Source organism: Haemaphysalis longicornis, unplaced genomic scaffold (assembly GCF_048455015.1).
Source record: "Haemaphysalis longicornis isolate Haplotype H1 unplaced genomic scaffold, Haemaphysalis longicornis Haplotype H1 scaffold_6, whole genome shotgun sequence".
NCBI classification, from domain to species: Eukaryota; Metazoa; Arthropoda; class Arachnida; order Ixodida; family Ixodidae; genus Haemaphysalis; species Haemaphysalis longicornis.
The window spans coordinates 45,567,125-45,586,930 of NW_027526407.1; the positions used below are offsets into that span (position 1 = coordinate 45,567,125).

The window sequence follows — 19,806 nt, forward strand, 5'->3', positions numbered from 1 at the left end:
ATTTTATCAAACGCCTTAGTTAGGTCAATGAAAACTGCTACAACGAGTAAACCTTTGTCGATAGCCTTTGTAATTTGGTCAGTAAAATTAAGTAGTGCCAGTTGCGTTGAATAGCCTGGTCTGAAACCAATCTGGCGCGAAGAGAGTCGGTTATATTTCAGAGGTAAGACATTATTCCGGTGTAAAAAAGTTTTTCAATTAGCTTACTCAAAAACGAAAGATTGCAGATCGGGCGGTATTTGTTAATACATAACTGGTCCCCTTTTTTGCAAACACGGGTTATTTTACCAACTATTGGACAATCGGGGAATTCGCCAGCCTTAAACAACATTTTGAGGATTTCGGCTAAAATGAGCGATAATTCTTGAGACACAAGTTTTATCTTAGAAGGATCGCAGGCAATTTGACCTTCTTTTGACCGCAGCTACTCCGTATCCTTAGAAACGTATCAAGTGACTCGATGGGCCTAGCTCCGCCGACGGTCCTCGGCGCTGGCTAGCCAATGGAGCTCACTAGCCGACGCCGACGCCGCTGCCCGCTTGGCGTATGCGTTCTTCGCAGCTGAGTCGCCACCTCACCACGTGAACCACCGCGCGCATGCGAGCTTGGTCATGGATGAGAGCGAAATAGGGCCGTCTTCGCTAAGCGTTGCGCTGGAGCTGAAGGCATTGCGCGGTCGTCGGCAAGCGCCGTCTGACCACCCCTCGGATATCGCCCGGCCTGTTACTTGGCTGCAGAAGGTCCGGAATGCCAAGCGCGCGAAGCTAGCGTCGGAGACTGAGGATAGTGGTCAAATGTAGCGCAGAAGAAACACACGGGACGAAAAGTATACACATGGACGAGAGCTAACTTTCAAGTGATTCTTTATTCTCGTGACTGTAAATATATGTGCTTTGCCTTTATAGGAACAATGAAAACAGGAAACAAGAAAATACTGACAAAGAAAGAGCGAATACACCCAACACACACCAAACATTTTTTTGAAAATCGCGGTGGCCTGTCACGTATGGCATCACATTGCAAGAGATGTAGTTCACAGTCAAATAGCGCAGCCGACGGTTCGCTTACACAGTCGTTCCTTTCACCCTCCATCTGAGCTGCCTCACTGATTAAGCGCGCTTGCTTGTCTTTAATTATATCGACCACTGTGGTGCCACGAAACTGCGTAGTGGAACCCCTACACGTGCTGACATGCTGTGCCAGAAATCCTTTCTTTCCATTACGCACATTATTGGCATGCTCGCGCAGACGCTGCTTCAGGCATCTGCCCGTCTGTCCCACGTAGCTCGCGTCGCACGACAAAGGAGTTCTGTGTACTACAATTTTGTGACGCCGTTACAAGCGATCTTGGAAGCACATCCCGTGTAATAGAAATTATTCCGAATTATCTGCAATGACTACGGTCATTTTAACAACACAGCTGTTTAAGCTTTTAGTTCCGTTGTCGAGAGTTGCCAGAAAAGCATACAAAGAAAAATACCGAGCGCACATGAGCGTGAGCCTCGTGGGGAGCGCCCGACGTGACCCAGGCTTCCGCGTGGGCTTGCGCCATGTCTGGCGCTACCAAAAACAATACCAAGAAAAACTACCAAGCAGACATTAGCGGGCACCTCATGAGAAGTGCCAGGGGTCGGTCAGCTTGACCTTCGAGAGCCCTCTGCGCAGCGTTCGAGTCATGACCTCTCGCAGGCTGTTCTCCTCGCCAGTTCACGTGTGTGTGTGCCAGAAGTGTGGAGCACAGACACCGATTTCGCGAGACACGTTGATGCGGGTTTTAGCACGTGTAACGTGCTCCACTTGCGAAGAAGTCTGAAAGCCTGCGGACAAAACTATCTTGGCCTGTTTGTCACGGAGAGCTTTCAGCAGCTACATCGGGAATCCATGTGAGGGGCAATAGCCGGGTCACCGACGAAGAGAGAGGGGACGCCAGCCCTGCTGTTTTTACAGCCTTGCACCACTAGTGGAAGCTACGCCAATTTTTTAGTGAGAATTTGGTATCAGTACGATAGCCTGAATCGTCATGGGTCATGTAGACATAAAAAAATTTCGTAACCCACTATATCAATCCACTGCTAAGCTCTGTGAGGAGCGGCCGACGCGACATTGGCCTCCTTAGCGCAGTTTTTGATACTTGCCTTTGAAGACGAAAAGAAAGAATGACATATGGAAGCAATTGGATGACCATTGACGTTGCTCGTTCTTTGCGAGTGTAATTATTACGAGACAAGGAGTCCTTTTTTTAACCACAACGAATTTTTTTTTTATAATAAATCAATGGCGAGCACTTTTTCAACATTCGTTCTGAGAATCGCGATTACCAAGAGCAGATTTTAGATAGTGAATCACAGGAGTAGTATAGCTCCTGTGTTGGTTTCACTTGACGGAAATGACCCCGCTGTCCCGCCATCAAAAAAAAAAACGCTGCCCTGTACCATTACTTACAGAAAAGACGAAATGTGGAAATACTGTTGAGTTAGCTTCAGCAAAGTAACCACTCGAAGCACCTGGATGCATTGCAGTAAGTGATGAGATTTGTCGCCAGTGATAAACATTCGTTATTGAAATACATTAAAATACGTTAAAAGCCGTGGGCCGATAAATTTGTCAGAGAAGTGCTGTTATTGTAGTGCAAAAGAAATCACGTTGTGTCAAAGACTCCGCCTCAGGCTGACACGTATCCCCTTCGCTACACACAAGTAGCTCCTATCTTCCATGGCCACATTCGTCGCAGGGCTGGCAAAGGAGAAGCTTTTGCACAAACATCGAAAAATTCCTAAATCCGGGCATTTCGCATTTCATAACATGAAAGGCAAAGTAGACAGCACTCCCGCTTACTAGAATGACCACCATAAAAGCAAACATCAGGTAGTCAGCACGATCTGTCAGGTTCACAACAACAATCACTAAGCTCGCAGCAAAGGTGAGCGAGACAAAGACATACGGGGCCTTTACAATTCTTTTAACGTCACTCATCGTGAACCGCAACCTTACCAATGCTAGCAAGATGAAGATGTTGAAGAAGGCTGAGAACAGCATTCTACCATTGATCGCGGCTTCGATGGAGCCGATGAAAGTGAACATGGCAGCCGTGACACCCCTGAAAATTACAGAGGCGACTGGAACCGATGACTTCACAGAAATCGACGATAGTACTGCGGGCAGGTGACCTCTCCTGGCGGCTGCAAAAGATACTCGACTGCGGCTGAAGATACCAGCCGACAGCGTTGCGAATGTACTGACGGACACTACAGTGGGCATGATGACTGCGCCTGCTGTACCCCACATTTTGACAGCGAAGGTCAGGGCAACGGCGTCGCTTGCGGCAATAGCGCTAGGCTCGAGAGCAATGAAGTATGCGAGGTTGGTCAACATGTTGAGAAGGACGACCGTTGAAAGGCCGAGAAGAAAGGCCCATGGAATATTCCGAGAGGGATTCTCGACTTCTTCTGCGACAGAGCATATCGCCGCCCTGTAACATGGTACCAAACGTTGATTCAGTGATGGTATTTGTTTACTACCACCGAAGATGTAATCGCCCAGAATAATGCCATCCAGAATAAGAATACTAAGCTTGCTTTAATTGAACATTTATTGGAATCTTTGTTCCGGCCTTAGCAACGTCGCTTGTCTTTTTTTTCTTTATTGCCTGACTTGGCATAACACAAAAGTTACATGCTCAACCAACAGGTTGATGTAATAACACCCTGCCATACTTTAAGCAGGCAGTTAACATTTGTGCACTTTCATCACACATAAATCGTTCATGATTCTCGCTACATCATCATCACACCCCTGTGCTGCGTGCACTTCTCTAAGCTTACACACATTTTCAATGAAATAGTTTACCACAGGCATAGCGTCCACGTCATTGTTACGTACTGCCATTCTGCTCCTCCATATGGCGTGAAGGCCGAGCAGGAAAAAAACATCGTATGGTATGACATCGTCTTTTATGTCAAGGTAACGTATTCCATCTAGTGTTAGTGGCAGATCTTTGTGGAAGGTTCGTTGGAGGACATCCCAAAAACACACCGCGTCCCAGCAATCCACAAAGACATGCTGTACATTTTCTGGCTTTTTACAAAGCCTACATTCGTAGCCCCATGGCAAATACATTCCCTTTCCATGCATCCATGTCAAAACTGGCAGGGTCTGTGTGTGTAACTTAAAGAAAGAGGTTTTTACCCCCCCTGTTACTGGCATGCGCTTAACTCTTTTAAGGACATTGTTAGTATGAGCTCCGCGGTAAAGCCCCCTGTACATAGGTTCCGGGCATAAAAGTTCAATAACATCACAATACAGACGTTTGCGCGTTACCTGAGACAAGTAGTCTAGTGTAAATCGTGCGTTCAAAAACCGGAAAGACGACACAACTTCGCGTAAGTACCCACTAACAGCGTATCGTTGGACACCTCTTGTTGACACAATAAAATTAGGCATTGCCGAGGACAATCTAACCTGAATGAATGTTCGTATAAATGGGTCACACTGGTCACGTAGAAACAAAAACCTTGACACTAACTGTTTTACAAACAGATTAGGCAGTCCCAGGCCCCCACCTTGTAACTTTCTAAACAAGCTGCTGCGCTTTGTTCGTTCGTCGCTTGTCGTAATAAAAATACAATAAGAGTACATCAGCAGCCGCTGGGGACTGAGGGCCGAGGGTTAATTGGCGTATTCATGGGAGGTTGTGGCCGTTACACCAGGGTGGCCAATCCTGCTCTGGTGAGGGAGTGCATTACCGGCAATGGTCGCCGGGGTCAGGCCGCACCTCAAGCCCCTTTGGGCAATTCCATCAATACGCGGATTTTTTTTTAATCCGGTGGGAATTGTCCGGCACCGGGATTCGAACCACGGTCTTTCTGCACGCGAGGCGGGTGTTCTACCTCTACGCCATCGCTGCAACTACTAAATCCCGGAGTTGCAGCGCCATCCTAAATCTGATGGCACAGGACCGAGGTAATTGGAGAATAATGGGAGAGGCCTTTGCCCTGCAGTGGGCGTAGATAGGCTGGTGATGATGACGATGATGAAGAATACATCATCACCGGCCCATTTTTGATAAAATCGTTAGTAAGTAGGGCCTTAAGAAGGCAGTTCTGTACACCGGCTTGTAATGCCTAAGTGACAACGACCAATTTTCGGTACTTTGTTCTTGAGTTCCCCTCAGCAACATCCGAAAGCCCTAGTATTTCTGGGCGTACTCGGGATTTCCCGGCTTTACAATATAACACTTGATACTGTAAAGTCCGATATAATCCATTGTTCCGTTACTCTAGCACAGATTTCAGCCACGGAAATACAGTTTCTGGATTTTTGAGCAATTATTTCTTTCTGCGTAAGACTTTTTCAGCAACGAAATGCACACAAAGAAAGAAAAACAATTTACAAATACTCATATTTCCGTCTAAATGTGTCGGTGGTAAGATTACCCGGAAATATCTTGCCGATGAAATTGTTCACGCAGTTTTAACAGCAGACCTGCGTAGGCCGAGACAGACCCGTCCGTCGGGCAAAAAAAAAAAAACTCGAAGCCTAAACAAAATGAGCTGTCATGCCATTAGGAACGCACAGCACTTCCTTTGGGTTCGTAGGCGGGCGTTGCCTTTAGACTTGGCTGCGGGTTCTAGCGCGTCCTAACACGGTACACTTTGGGGAGAGCTGTGGCAGCCTGCGAGCGATAGGATCCGGGCCTGCCAGTCCTGGGCAACCTTCACCGGCAAGTTCGGAAATTCATGCGAGGGGCAACACCCGGGTCACCCACGAAAAGAAAAGGGAAGCTAGCTCGGCTGGTTCTCAGCATTCTACCACTCGTGCAAGATGCGCCAATTTGTTTTCGGATTCCTGGGGTATAACATCCGTTAGATGGTATGCTTTGACGTAAAACTATAAGAACATGTTGTCTGACATCACGGGGCATTTCTAAATGTGCAACAGCAGCAACTACGTTTTATTACGGCGTCGTTACTTTTTACAAAGGCATGAATCCAATTATTTAGCCAGTGTGCGCTGATAAATATTCAAGCACACTTTTTTTCAGGCATGAGCACTGGAAGAACTTACCCTCCACCCATGGTTAAGGAGGCAACAACGAACGCGCGAGCCAAGCCAGAAGCCGTACATTCTTCACTGAAAAGGGGACCCATAAGATGATTTGTCCCTGAAAAATATTATTTGCAAAATCCTGTAATACATTACAAAACAAACACATCTAGGGTATTTTCTTTGTATGATAAATTGGCGGGAGCATATCATAAAGGTGCAGGCATATATATATATATATATATATATATATATATATATATATATATATATATATATATATATATATATATATATATATATATATATATATATACCGTGTAATGACAAGAAAGTCTTATTTGCGTAAATAAGATTAAATAAGACGTAAATAAGACTTTCTTGTCATTACACATATATATATATATATATATATATATATATATATATATATATATATATATATACCGTGTAATGACAAGAAAGTCTTATTTACGTTTCGGCTTGGGGCAAGCCTTCGTCAGAGTAAAAACGAACGATCGTTCGTTTTTAAAGCAAAGCTTTTTACCCCGACCCCCAAGGGTTCTGTCGCGACCGTCGGTGTCAACAGAAAACTCCCCGGAATAAATAAAACATGTTGCTGGCACCGCCCGAAATCGAACCTTGAGCGAGTTGATAAACAGAGCTAGAGCCCGTTGTCTTACCGATTCAGCTACGAGACCACGCGGTCATAAGTGGGAAGGGGGGGGGGTGGTTACGCTCACCAAGGACTTTTGTGAGTTTACCCCCTGCGTTCTCGTAGAATGACACGTGATAGTGTTAGGCGACCTTTTGCGCCGTTTTCCGCTCCGCCCACGACACGTGTAGCGGCCGTGTCGGCGCCTTGCGCACGCGCTGGGAGTTAATGAATATAGATTATCTAACCAGACCTTGTAGTGGCGCTAGTTTTTTTTATCAAAGCATAGCTGGCGCTAAGCTGGACGAAGGACGAAGGATTAATAATGGCACAAACGAGTGCAGCGCTAACTACCAACTGACTTTTTAATCACAACAACACAGATTATAAGCAAACTTTCATATGACTTGACAGGAAGGGGTAATCATTCTCGATTAAATTGAATGCATTGTTCGTCATTGCACATGCGTGGCCTACCCACTGTCCAGTAATGGCATTTCCTGTTGTTGTTAATGCAATCGATGGCGAATGGACTGACAGTCTTTTTATTTCCGTATTGCAAACGGTTTCCAAACGTAAGCTCACACCAACGCAAGACATGTCACTTCTCCCCCGTCTCTGCCACCAATTTCATCACCTCCGTCGGCGGCGACCGAGACGGAGAAGTTAGATCGTCTAACAACGTGTTTGAGCCTCCTTTAATTTTATAAAAAAAGAGTTTCCACCCATGTGCTTTGGAAATACAACTGAAACAACCACTATCCATGGATCATGTATTGATTTAACCTTAACAAAGAACATCCAAGAAAGGGTATGGTTAAGTGCATTTCACTTGTCTCTGGTTTCACTCATTGTAGAGCCGCGTGCGTGAATTCCAGTGACGTCGCCTGGGTAATCGTTGTATGTGTCGTTTACAGCTTCGCTTTCAACCACCTTCACCGGGTGGATTGGAGCGGAATTTTTATCTGATTTTATTGTAAGCGAACGAGGCAGCGTAGGCCTAAAGAAAACGGAGAGGAGCGTATGACGAAAGTGCGACGAAGAGGGCGCCAAACGCTGTAATGGCGTCATCTCTCTTACTGCCTCTTCCTCACACTTTTGCCAAGGGCTTCTCTGTTTGCCACTCATCCAAACCACGAGACACACAAACCACGTGCCGCTCATCCGAAACACGATTTGCGACAACATACTCGGCACGGCGACGCGCGGCGGGATTATGGCTGAGACGCACGCGCCGACGTGCGCTCGCTGATCACGTGATCTCTTCCTAGGGCGCAGCAGATATGGGCCCTGACCGAGATGTGCGCCCACGTTTCGCATTAAGGAGTATATAAATCGTCAGTGCTTTTCGTAGCAGGAAAATGTGACCATTTTTGACCATATAAATTTTTGCGTAGCCTCCAAATTTGCTAATGCCTCCAGTATTTCATCCTGTGTTTAAAGAAACGACACAGCAGATTTGGGAAGTGTGAATGCCAGAGTTTCGGTGCGCAAAACTTGGAGCCCCGCCGCTGTTTTGCGACAACAACATCAGCCTGACATAAAGACGAGCATGAACAGTGGCTGGAAGACCTTATCTTCAGTGCTTATGCTTGGGTGCTCGTGTGCGGTTGACAACAGTGATGGCGTTGGCCGTTGGATGGCAATTTGGTGCTAGTGCTAAAACGCCCTGCTTGGCCAGTCTCTGAGCCTCAACCAGTGTCTTTTAAACTGCTTCGCGTATGTTCAAGTCCACAGATAGACTGCAGGGCTCACGGCTACCCTACGAAAACATTATTCCCTTTAAAGTTATTTTTACAAAAGTATTATTGCCTTCAAATGCCCAAACTGCTACAGCCTCAGACCTACTGAACCCAAGAGCGTTTACAAACTAAGGTGTCTGGTCACCTTTGTCGGAACGCTATCTGGTCTTTAATAAAAGAGTTGCATAAATTCATTCCCGATGTTCTCTGTACCTTATTTTCTAATAATTTGGCTTCTGCTCACCTGTCGCCCAGGCTGATATTCCACTTCCGACGACTGAAAGGAGCACAACCACTTTAATTACTACAAGCCCGTTTTGTAGCCTTGCTGACTTTCCCACAGAAACGGCGTTCAGACCAGTCACCAGCACTGCAACAGAATCGCACATATATATGACGTGCGCGGGCTATAAAATTATTCTGGTAGTCTAAACATATTCATTGTACGCCATAGTTTACTTGGCAGTAGCGGTAATGGAGTCAGCAAACAATATCCTTTTCGGACTTAGGTCACTTGATTGTAGCAGCGAGGAAAGAAACCATAATGCGGATTCAAGGTAATGTATGTCACTTGATTGTAGCAGCGAGGAAAGAAACCATAATGCGGATTCAAGGTAATGTATATACGATGTTCAAAATGTTGCACGCACCTTACAGGGGAGCTTTACACGTAGGTAAAAAGTCAGAGTTCAGCATTTGGGACGCGTTCTCTCAACCGGAATTTTCTTGCGACACACTAATGAGGAAAATCAGACGGATCTCTCTATTACGCGGTTCAAAATAACACGTGTATAACCGAAGAGTGTGGTACGCTGAAGAGCTGCACATGAGAAGTAATGCGAGTTTAACTTCATTTAAATAGACTGACATACTTCGACGTGCCTTGAGACACGGAAACGTAATACTGGCAGAGTGCCCAAGGTAAAAAATGGATGCTTTACAAAGACAGATGCAGTTAGAAACAGTATGAGTAAAAAACGCCCACCTCCCCTCGCGGGCACCCTGGTGTGATGCGACGCTGAGGGGGGTTCAAGCGCAAGCGGAGAGCAACCGTCGACCGAAAGGCCGACGGAGCGCGGCACACCGGTTATATGCGCAGCGCGCCCGAAGGAGAGGAGACCGCGGAGAGAGTGCCGCGGCTATGACGCAACACAATCCAATACAATTCCCTTTAATCCAAATCCAATTCAAGTCAAGCCAAGCCAAGCCAAGCCAATCGAATCCAATCCAATGCCCCTCGCGAGAGAGTGTTCGCTATCGGAGAGGAGAGGGGGAGAGTGGCTGCGGACAACAACAACGGATGCACACAGGAAGGACAGGGCCGCCGATAAGAGATGCTCTCAGCGTCGCATCTAAAAACAATATAGAAAAGTTTAGGGGTACGCCCTACATTAGTATTCCGGCGTTGACCAGCGGTTGAACACTAGTGCAGAGCACGTGTTTTGTAAAGTGGCGTTTACGCACTGGCCGGTGACGACTGACACGTCGATGCGAGCGGGCGAAGGCTGCTCGCTTTTTCTGCATCTGGGATAGCACCTCAAGTGGAAGTTTGAACAGAGTTGGCAGTCGTTCGGTTAAACCGAAACAAACGGGAGATATTAAAAGGGCACTACTTTACGCAGCTGTGAGTAAGCCTGCATTCAACGCGAAGCTCGGGATAGAAATATGGAGAGAATAATAGGATAAGATGGCGAGAAGACGAGTTGGCACATTGCTCAAATCCGCTGGGCACAGTGGCGTACCTAAAAATATTTTCCGGGGGCCGCTGTACGTCGCCGGTAAAGTAAAACAAAAAGATCAAGCACCAACAAAAATTGTCATTTTTTGGCTGTACCAAAACAGCACCCTTCTTAATTTTGTTTTTACATTAAAGTATATCCTAGCGGTGTGTAAATATATCATAGGAAAAAAATTGATTTGATTGATTGATTATGAGGTTTACGCATGCCGACGCTACAGAGGCTATGAGGCGCGCCGTAGTGGAGGGCTCTGGACTATTTTTGACAACCTGGGTATCTTTAACGTGCGCCGAAATCAGGAACACGCAGGCGTTTTCGCTTTTCGCCTCCATAAGAAATGCGGCCGCCACGGCCGGGAAACGAACCCGTGTCCTTGGGCCATACGCAAAGGTTTTCAGAGAATTTTGGGGCTGTCGTGACACCGAAACACCCCCACATCCCTTCCCATTCCATCCCATAAAAGGGGCTGGTGTCGTGCGGCGGACGAATGATGAAACTTGATGGAAGTACCGATATGGCGGTCCATCGCAGTCCTGACCACTTTAAGTTTGCTGGGCAGATAAATAATCTACCATGAAGGTATCGCCTAACAGGAAATGCTTCCTCTACGGCTCCACACAGAAGATCCTGTTTCGCTACAAGAGACCAACCCCGAGTTACGGCAGGGGGACCAGCGGGTCATCGATCCGAACCCCCGCGAGAAGAGGAGCACGGAAAAACGTCCGGCATATTCGATGTGGAAACTTAACTCCTGAAATGGAACACTTATCGATAACCAGGAGGGTCCTTAGTTGAACTGCTAACAGTTGAGGGCCTATGGAAGATATGAAAATTAGGGTCTTGATTGCGGCAAAACTAAGACCTGTCTGTGATCTCGTTAAATGACAAGAAGCTCGTTTTTGTCATTGAGTTTTAGAGTAGAAGCTCTACTATGCTACATTTTACATGGTAATTCATTGCGGCGGAAGTATATCAGCCGCCTGCGCGGCAGCTGCACTTACCTTTCTTCTCGATTCTCTCGCTCTGACCCGCGCTCCTACTGTACCACGTGACTAAGCGAGAGTAAAACCGCTGCTTCGCGGGAATTTGACCACTCAGCGTCCGCTGGGCTGTCTGTGAGTGTGCTTAAGTGCAAGCAAACAGCCTCACTAGGAAAGTGTTTAACCCTTTCTGTCCCGATGATTCCTAATGGAATCACATTGCTGTATTCACTCTAGTGTATAGAGAACAAAACCGAAACTGCTGATTTTTGGAGGGAATTATCCTTCAAGGATGAGGTTTGCAATATACCTCACCATTGTAGCGTTTTAGCGGAGCCGGACGCTACAAAAAAGATAACGCTCCAGTGAACACGAAATTATGATATCAAGGCTAAAAAAACAGTGGTCCTAGTTGTGTTTCCGTGGCTTGTAAATCTATCAATATTTTCACTGTGGAGCTCATCTTTTGTTTGTAGGCTCATTAGGTCATAAAATGTAGGGAAAGAGAGAAACTTTTTTTTCCGCTCAAAATAACATTGCTAATTTTCAGGTCTTCAATTATTGGCCTCATTAAGAAATCAGTAATTACTTACACTACCACCTGTATTTTTTTTCTTTATAGGCGTAAGGGAGCTGTGAATTTAGTAGAATACAGACAAAACATTTTTGTGCTTGATAAAAAAAGTCGGTACTGAAAGGGTTAACAGTTGCTCCTCCGAAGCTTGTTGTCTCAGTGCCGCCACCAACGACTCCACGACTGGACTCTCTATGAGTGCACTTCGGAGTTAGCGAATGGATGAGTACAATCACCCTAAAGATTTAGCAATCCGGCAGGCCACAAAATATCAAGCAAATGCTTCCGCAATACTTTGTGCATGGTCTGTTGTTTTGCTCATTATAACTAGGTTAGGGCGTACTAGAAGAGAGAGTTGTGCCGTCTCGGGCTGGTCGGGAGTGCCCACTTTGCGATGAAAATTTCTGCTAGAAAGCTTTTCTTGTAAGCCGTGCCCCTGGTGGACTCTGCTTACCAGTAAACTTCAAAAGATTTGTTTGTCAAATTAATCCTTATTTATTGCTTATTACCTTAAATAGTCTCATTTCTTTATTGTATGGCATACACGTTTATAAAACACCCTAAATAATTCTTCAGTTTGGTTGAAAAACTTTTCAGTGGTGCAGGCTGCAACAGCAGTTCTCTAGGGAACACTGGCGTTCCATTCAAATTTTTTTAGCGCAAAAAATACCCGCGTTCTCCAATGGTTCGCCCCCGCACGACACACCTCCATCATCTAGTACACTGTAACTTGTTCTGTAAGTGCTACATCACAGCCGTTTCTTTGTAACTTGTTTCAAACCATATCGCTATTCCAACGATGTACTTACTGCAGAAAGTTACAGCGACAAGCACGGTCACTGCGTAAGGTGGCTGGCACGAGGGATAGACCAATCGCAGTGCGTAGCTCGCGAAGCTCAGACATTGCAAGGCCCCCGACAAAGGGTCCCCTATGAGGATGCGCACCCAGATGTAAATAAAGGACACAAAATCGCCTGCACGTCCCAGGGTATCGCCTGCAGTGCTGAGGAATTCATATTCTCCACCAGCTGCTGGAAGTAATGTGCCCAGTTCAGCCATGCATACTGCCTCTGCAATAAAACGTAGAACATTATACGAAATAAACAAAACAAACAGGGTTTATTACGAAAACGATGTTAGAAGCTTAGTACCTTGCATGTGATTTTTACAAAAGCCTTGTTACAGAGCTGTCAAACGATAGAAATATTCTTCCCGGTGGGTACATAAAAGTTCCAAGAACTTTTGGCGATATCGTTAAACTTGAATAACTTCTGTCTCACTCGAAGGAGAATAACAAACATGACTGGCCCATGATGCTACACAAGGAAGCTAGAGAAGACACGTGTGCCTCATGTCAGGGACCTGGTAGTTACCCTATTAGGGCGGGTGAGATTACGCCCAGTCGAAAAAGAAACTGCCTGAAGATGGCGCAATGAATAGGGGGGAATGCAGGATACCGCGATGGATGGATGGATGGATGGATGGATGGATGGATGGATGGATGGATGGATGGATGGATGGATGGATGGATGGATGGATGGATGGATGGATGGATGGATGAGTGAGTGAGTGAGTGAGTGAGTGAGTGAGTGAGTGAGTGAGTGAGTGAGTGAGTGAGTGAGTGAGTGAGTCTGGGGGGTGCGGTTGAATGGATGGATGGATGGATGGATGGATGGATGGATGGATGGATGGATGGATGGATGGATGGATGGATGGATGGATGGATGGATGGATGGATGGATGGATGGAATATTTCGGGCATGAATACAGTAAACTTAAACTGTCCACGAGACGCGGCTAAAAGAGACTCATTTGTCCCGGGGTGAGGCCAGCACCCAGAGTGTATACAACAGGCAGTATGGCTGCGTGACATCAAATATTGCAAGACATGTGGGCTTTTTAGCACGAACACAATCGAGAGATACCTGGCAGTTTCAATTATCAACAGAACGCATAACTCATAAAAGCTGGAGAATCAAATTTTCCGCTTAAATTATTTGATGGCTCACTGAATAAAGCATCGTTTGCTGTCTGGCAAGCTCTGGGGGCTCTAAAAAACACCAAATCTTTCGAATAAAACAAAACTGTATTTTTCGCAACGGCCCTTTAAACTTTAACATTCACAGCCGATTTTGTTGACAAACAGAACTGTCATTTACTACTATATAAGAGGTTTTTAGATACCTATGACGTACTTTAAGTGACAACGACAATTTGACTTTGTGTACACGTTTGTGTATCTTATGTGGGAACGTCTACGGGCGAACACGGCGCCTTGAAAAGAGTGTTTGAACGTGAAGCGTGCTATCTGCAAGCGACAGTGCAACCGATAAAACATTTGGCATATATCAATTAAAATCAGCCTTTGGGGTCTCTACGGTGCGTAATCAAGGATCGGACAAGTTGCGGACGATTGGGCAGCTACACCGTGCAATTTTTAAAAGCAGCAGCAGACCGTATATTACCCGCCTCGGTGGCTCAGTGGCTAAGGCGTTGTGCTGCTGAGCACGAGGACACGGGTTCGAATCCAGGCCGCGGCGGCCGCTTTTCTGATGGAGGCGAAAAGCAAAAACGCCCGTGTGTGCGAGATTTCGGTGCCCGTTAAAGATCCCCAGGTGGTCAAAATTAATCCTGAGCACTCCACTACGGCACGCCTCATCGCCTGCGTTGCATTGGCGCGTTCAACCCGAAAACTAATCAATCAGACCGTACTATTCAGCTCCCCTACCCCTAGCCGCTCCTCTTGCTTGAAAAAGGGACTGGGCAAGATAACGAAAAGATGCCCGCGAAGACGGCACCACTCTAGCATCGCATGGTGTAGATATGTTGTCTCTTTTTGCGCCCACCCTTTTTGCTCGCGAACCGCTCGCATTATTTCTTGAAACTTGTTTTTACAAAGTACCGTAGTTCGGCCCCTTCTGCGCTGTTACAACATTACCCAAACACACTCTGGTTATAAGCTATAGTAAGATACATTAGCACATAATCTGCGCGACTATTGTGTCCCGCACAGAAACTTACGGATCCCAGCCATGATTGCTGCAGCAAGCCAGATCAGAAGATCCGCCCCAACCGAGCCGGAATGTACGAACACCAAGCTGGGCGATACAAATATGCCAGAACCTGTGAAAGAAAGTGCTGCGTATCATAACAATAACGAATGTCACAGTATGGAGGCCGATAAATTAGTATTTTTTTTTCAGATTCGTGCTCTTCTTTCTATGGGCTAGTATTATTACGGCATACCCAAACAAATGAAATGACCGGAATAACCGGAAAATACGACGTCAATAAATTTGCTTTCTGCAAAAACTAGCTGCCGGATCATATAGTGCTGAAAAGCAATAATAGCATACGCTTAATGCTATTCCCTTTTTAAATACTAGTGGTAACCGGCATGACTTCAGCTTTCCCTAAAAGTACAGCGGTAGTAAAAAGGGGGGGCACACTCCCGCTTCTTCTCCGTCTAATTATATGAACTTTACGAACAGGGCTCCCAACTATTTCAGCACAGGCAGCATCGAACAGTACACCTCATTATTTAATTATCAGTACGTGACAAAATATGAAAGCCAGCGTGCACGACGGTGCAAGCCTGATGTCACAGCAGAGCTGTGTTCATCTCACTAAGATAAACTCAACGAGGGCCACATAAGTCACTGAAAACCATTTGCCGTGTTTATATATATGGTGCTCGTCAGCAGAAGACCAATTCAAACCCAAAGTAAAATATACAGTCGAATCCACTTATAACGATACCGCTTATAACAATATATCGGATATAACGATGGGCAACGATTGCACCGTCCAATTTTGTATGCTTTCTATGGTAAAATAACCCGCTTATTACGATGCTCCCGAGCCGCGATATCGGATATAGCGATTGAATCCGCTTACCGCGCGCGCCGGAAATGTGAGCTGCCGCCGGCGCTGGCGCCGGCGGCAGGCTTCCAGCCCATGGACGCCGGCGTGATCGCCAACTTCAAGGTGCTATATCGCCGGCGCGTCCTCGACAGGCTTTTGCTGAACGTGGACAACGCCGCACGGGGAAGCCAGGAACCTGACCTGAACATAACACTGCTCATGGCCACGGAGTTTGTCTTCGGAGCGTGGTGTGGAGTTCGCGCCTCCACGTTGCGAAACTGCTTTCGGCAGGCTGGCTTCGTTCGGCGACGTCACGAGGAGGAAGAAGGCGAGGAGGAAGCGATCCCAGGGGAGGCCACGAAAGCACCCGACGATGAAGGGGTGCCACAGTTATGGTCGGCCCTTCACGAAGACGCGTCGGGTCTCGACGATTTTCTCCATGCCGACGATGGTGTGGAAACGTCCGAGTGCCTCAGCGACGAGGCGATCGTTGCGAGTGTGCGTGGTGCAGCGGACAGCGGTGAGAGCGACGACGACGACGACGCGGCTGAGCAGCCTACGCAGGTACCGTCATCGCACGAGGCCCAACGAATGAAACAGTCCCTACGGGACTTCATTTTCGCGAAGGACCTCCCGCTCAGCTATGTGGAGCAATTAGATGCTCTCGAAAAAGATGTGCGTCAGCTTCGCGTGAAGCAGTCAAAGCTGACTGACTATGGTTTTTCTGCAAACGAGTAGTTGCACTACCTCACTTGCATGCTAATAAAATGTTTTGATCTCTCTTGTGGCTTTTTTTTCTCGACCCGCTTATAACGATTATCGGTTATAACGATGGGATTTTCTTGGCACTTGGATATTGTTATAAGTGGACTAGACTGTATAAGTAAGTGCTTTATTTGTACAGTGCTCCCTTCAGTGTTTGTATACATGATCGGCCGCCACCGCAAAGTCTTCGTTGAGCACTCCCTCACTGTTGAACGTCTGCACTACGTATTCTTCTTGATCTTGTTCTGGCCGATTGCATTCTCGCCTGGCAGCGCGGCGCGCTTCCTGATGAGCCACCTCTTCTTTGGCCGTCCGGTTCTTCTTTGGTCGTCCTATCCTCCATATGCTCGCCACAAAGTCGGAGAGAGTTCTGTCGCCGCCGCCGTGGCAAAACGAATTTTATGAGCGGAGGGTGTTACCCCTAGCAACGCAGAGCGATTGACGTCAGCAGAAGACGACAGTCGCTTTGTCAGTGATGCAGTGAGCTCAAACGCTGATTATAACGTGCGCTCGGTATTTTGCTTTTTTTTTTGACAGCCCCTCACGCGGTGAAACCCACGCGCACGCCTGGACGATGCCAGGATATCCTCACTAGACGCACGCTTACGTGCACTCGGTATTTCTTTCGTACTAGGGGCGAAGCACCTTAACACCTCGCTTTGTCCGGAGCTTGGCATCCGTGTACACAGCGTTGCGCATGCGCGAGGAGCATTGCATTGGATTGGATTGGATTTGGATTTGGATAGGATTGAATTGAATTGGATTGAAAGAGAGTGGATTGGATTCAATCGGATTTAAATGGATTGGATAGGATTGGATTGACTTAGATTAAATTGTATCCGATTGGATTTGATTCGAATTGTATATACTGTACCCACGCGTTGTCACTCATTTACATGCACGAAGAAGAAGAAGAAGAAAACTTTATTTTTGCAATGATCCCCTAGTCCGGAGCTCCCGGGATAGCCGACAGGGCCTTCTCTGCGCGTTCAATGAGTGTTCTTTGCACTTCCGCGCTAGAGTCGGCCAGCCTTCTTTCCCATGAAGTGGGGGTAGGATTGGGTATGGGGGGAAGGTTAGGGTTCTGTGTACATGTCCAGAGAGTGTGATAGATGCTAGGGTAGTCCCCGCAATGCCACGGGTGATGTACGGTAAGAACGATCCCCAGTGCTTCGCCCACTCGTCATGATTCACTTCGTGGAGATGGGTGAAGGTTTTTTGTCTGTTTGTAGACGGCACAACCAAGAGCTTACACAGCTCAGCTGTTAAAAGGTAAATTTAACGTCCGGTATGCGCACGGCTACTCCTTCTAATGTAATTTGTAGATTTCGTATAAAGTCCTTGCGAAGTTCTCTACATTACACAGAGTCCACTGCTGGTTATCAAATGCAAAGTGCACTGGCTTGCCAACTTGCTTTTCTTAATTGTGCTCACAAACACTATTTTGTAAAAATCTGTGCCCTGCGTTTAGAGGATCCTGTCCATACTGTGCACTTGTTTCCACCATAGCTCTCTTTTTCTCCTACATTGTTGCAGTCGAATCTCGATAGAACGAATTTCAAGGGACCGCTAAAAATAGTTCGTTATTTTGAATAAATGTTACAGTGAAAAAATCAAAAATGCACGTTAAAAATTGTGAACGTAACAAAAGCATCCACCTACCTCTACTGAGAACACGTGAACAATCGCTTTACCCTACAACGCGGGTATGGATGCACGTTTATTTGAAGAAATCGGTGAGTTGTGCCTTACGTGTGCCACTCAACTGCTACAAGACGAACGATTCGAAGCTATCCACATTCTTGTGCGCTGCCTCGGTGGCATTGGTGCACCTGCTAAGAAAAGTGCGCATATTTGCTACGCGCTGCAAAATATCGATGTTAGACACGGCTTCTTCTCTCTTGCTTGCGGGCCCTGTCTGAGCATCGTCGTCGTCGCTATCGGCGTCCTCTTCGCTGGTTCCGTCATCGTGACGAACGGTATTGACGATGTCTTCAGTGGTCACTTGAGCAGATGTGCATGCTTCATCGGCGCACTGCACGTAATCTTCAAAGGTGGCTGCAGCGTCCATGGCGAGCTTTGTCCACGGCGAACAAAGGCGGCGACACGACAGAGGCAAGCATGGCGGTGAGACCCCCCAAGTGCAGGCGATGGCGATAGAGCTAACACGCATTTAGTATGCTGATGATGATAGTTGTACATACCCACAATTAGTCGTCGTTCACACCAACACGAGAGCAATTTCGTACACTCGGAATTCGTTTTTTCGTACACTCGGAATTCGTTATTTTGAAGTGTTGTTTTATAGGATGATGATAAAATTCGATACGTTATTCTGAAATAATTGGTGTTCTGAAATTCACAGTAGTAAAATATGAGGATTTGGTAGGGGATTTTCAAAATGTTCGTTAATCTGCAAAAATCGTTAATCTGAGGTTCGCAATAACGGATTTGACTGTATTTGTCATCAATTTCGAATTAAGAAGGTCGTTATTGTTACTGGTGCGAAATGGATTACCGATATTTAAAATCGAAGTACGACAACAAGCCTGATTTTTTGCCAGCGCTGCAAGTGCTCCGGGCAGAGTTTCAAAAGCAACGTTTTATACACCCTCTTTATGATGCATTTATTATAATTTATGCATTATCAATGTATTTAATGATGCATTTTATCGTGCATTTATGATGCGTTTCAGCTGGAATAGCCTTATTTCGGTGTTTCCGCTTGTGCGAGGTCAGAAAAGTGCAAATATGCTGCCTTCAAAAAGAAACGTGCACATACTATTTTCTGTAGCAGCGTTTGTAGTTGGGCAAGTTAGTACATAACTCTAACAAAACAGCGCGAAGCACTGGACAAAGGGAAGGGAAGGGAAGGCACGGGATAAAAGGATGGGAAGGGAAGACACGGGACAAAGGCGCTTGTGTAGTCTTCTCTTCCCTTTGTCCTGTGCTTCCCGCTGTTTTCTTAAAGTCCTATTTTCTTACCTATAACGCTGCTGATGACAACAGCAGTGGCGCTGAATAGTCCGAGTTTCCTCTTGAGACGGACGGCTGCGATGCACCTTCCTTTATGTGTAATAGGTGGGTCATCTCCGTAGAAAGCTGATGAATTTGCTGAAACTTAGCATTAATACGCAGTTATATTTAGAAATGAGACAGAAACAAGTCGTATTTTTTGCCAAATACATAGAATGACACAGCTAAAAAATATTTTTTATGGTATCAATCCAACAAAACACCTAGCTTACAAATACACCCTAATTTTCTTATTTTAACTCTACGGAGCAAGTACACGCTTTAAAATAGGTGCCCCAGTGAGGTTCGTAACGGCAGCAGGGCTACCAGCCAGTCATCAATAGGCACAAACAGCTTGTTCTCGTCCTTTCTTTGCAATTACCTCGCTCATCGCACTGTGTGAGATGTATGCGTTCTTCACTGGGCCGAC

General features: G+C 46.3%; 1 protein-coding gene across 1 annotated transcript; it reads right to left on the reverse strand.

Moving 5' to 3' along the window:
- Positions 1-898: 898 nt before the first annotated feature.
- Positions 899-14,849, reverse strand: LOC144141529 (b(0,+)-type amino acid transporter 1-like). The gene is made up of 5 exons (XM_077673075.1): positions 14,754-14,849; positions 12,542-12,802; positions 8,684-8,809; positions 6,064-6,160; positions 899-3,469 (listed from the first exon to the last, which is right to left on the reverse strand). Exons 1-5 carry the CDS (start codon positions 14,764-14,766, stop codon positions 2,704-2,706), a joined length of 1,263 nt encoding a protein of 420 aa, XP_077529201.1. The 5' UTR covers positions 14,767-14,849; the 3' UTR covers positions 899-2,703.
- Between the last annotated feature and the right edge of the window lie 4,957 nt (positions 14,850-19,806).

Bases quoted from the DNA above. Each gene is read 5' to 3' on its own strand.
- LOC144141529 (XM_077673075.1), bottom strand. The intron at 8,810-12,541 runs GTAAGTACATCG...ATTCTGTTGCAG, and splicing joins TGTCGCTGTAACTTTCTGCA to TGCTGGTGACTGGTCTGAAC. The intron at 6,161-8,683 runs GTGAGCAGAAGC...AATATTTTTCAG, and splicing joins AATATCAGCCTGGGCGACAG to GGACAAATCATCTTATGGGT.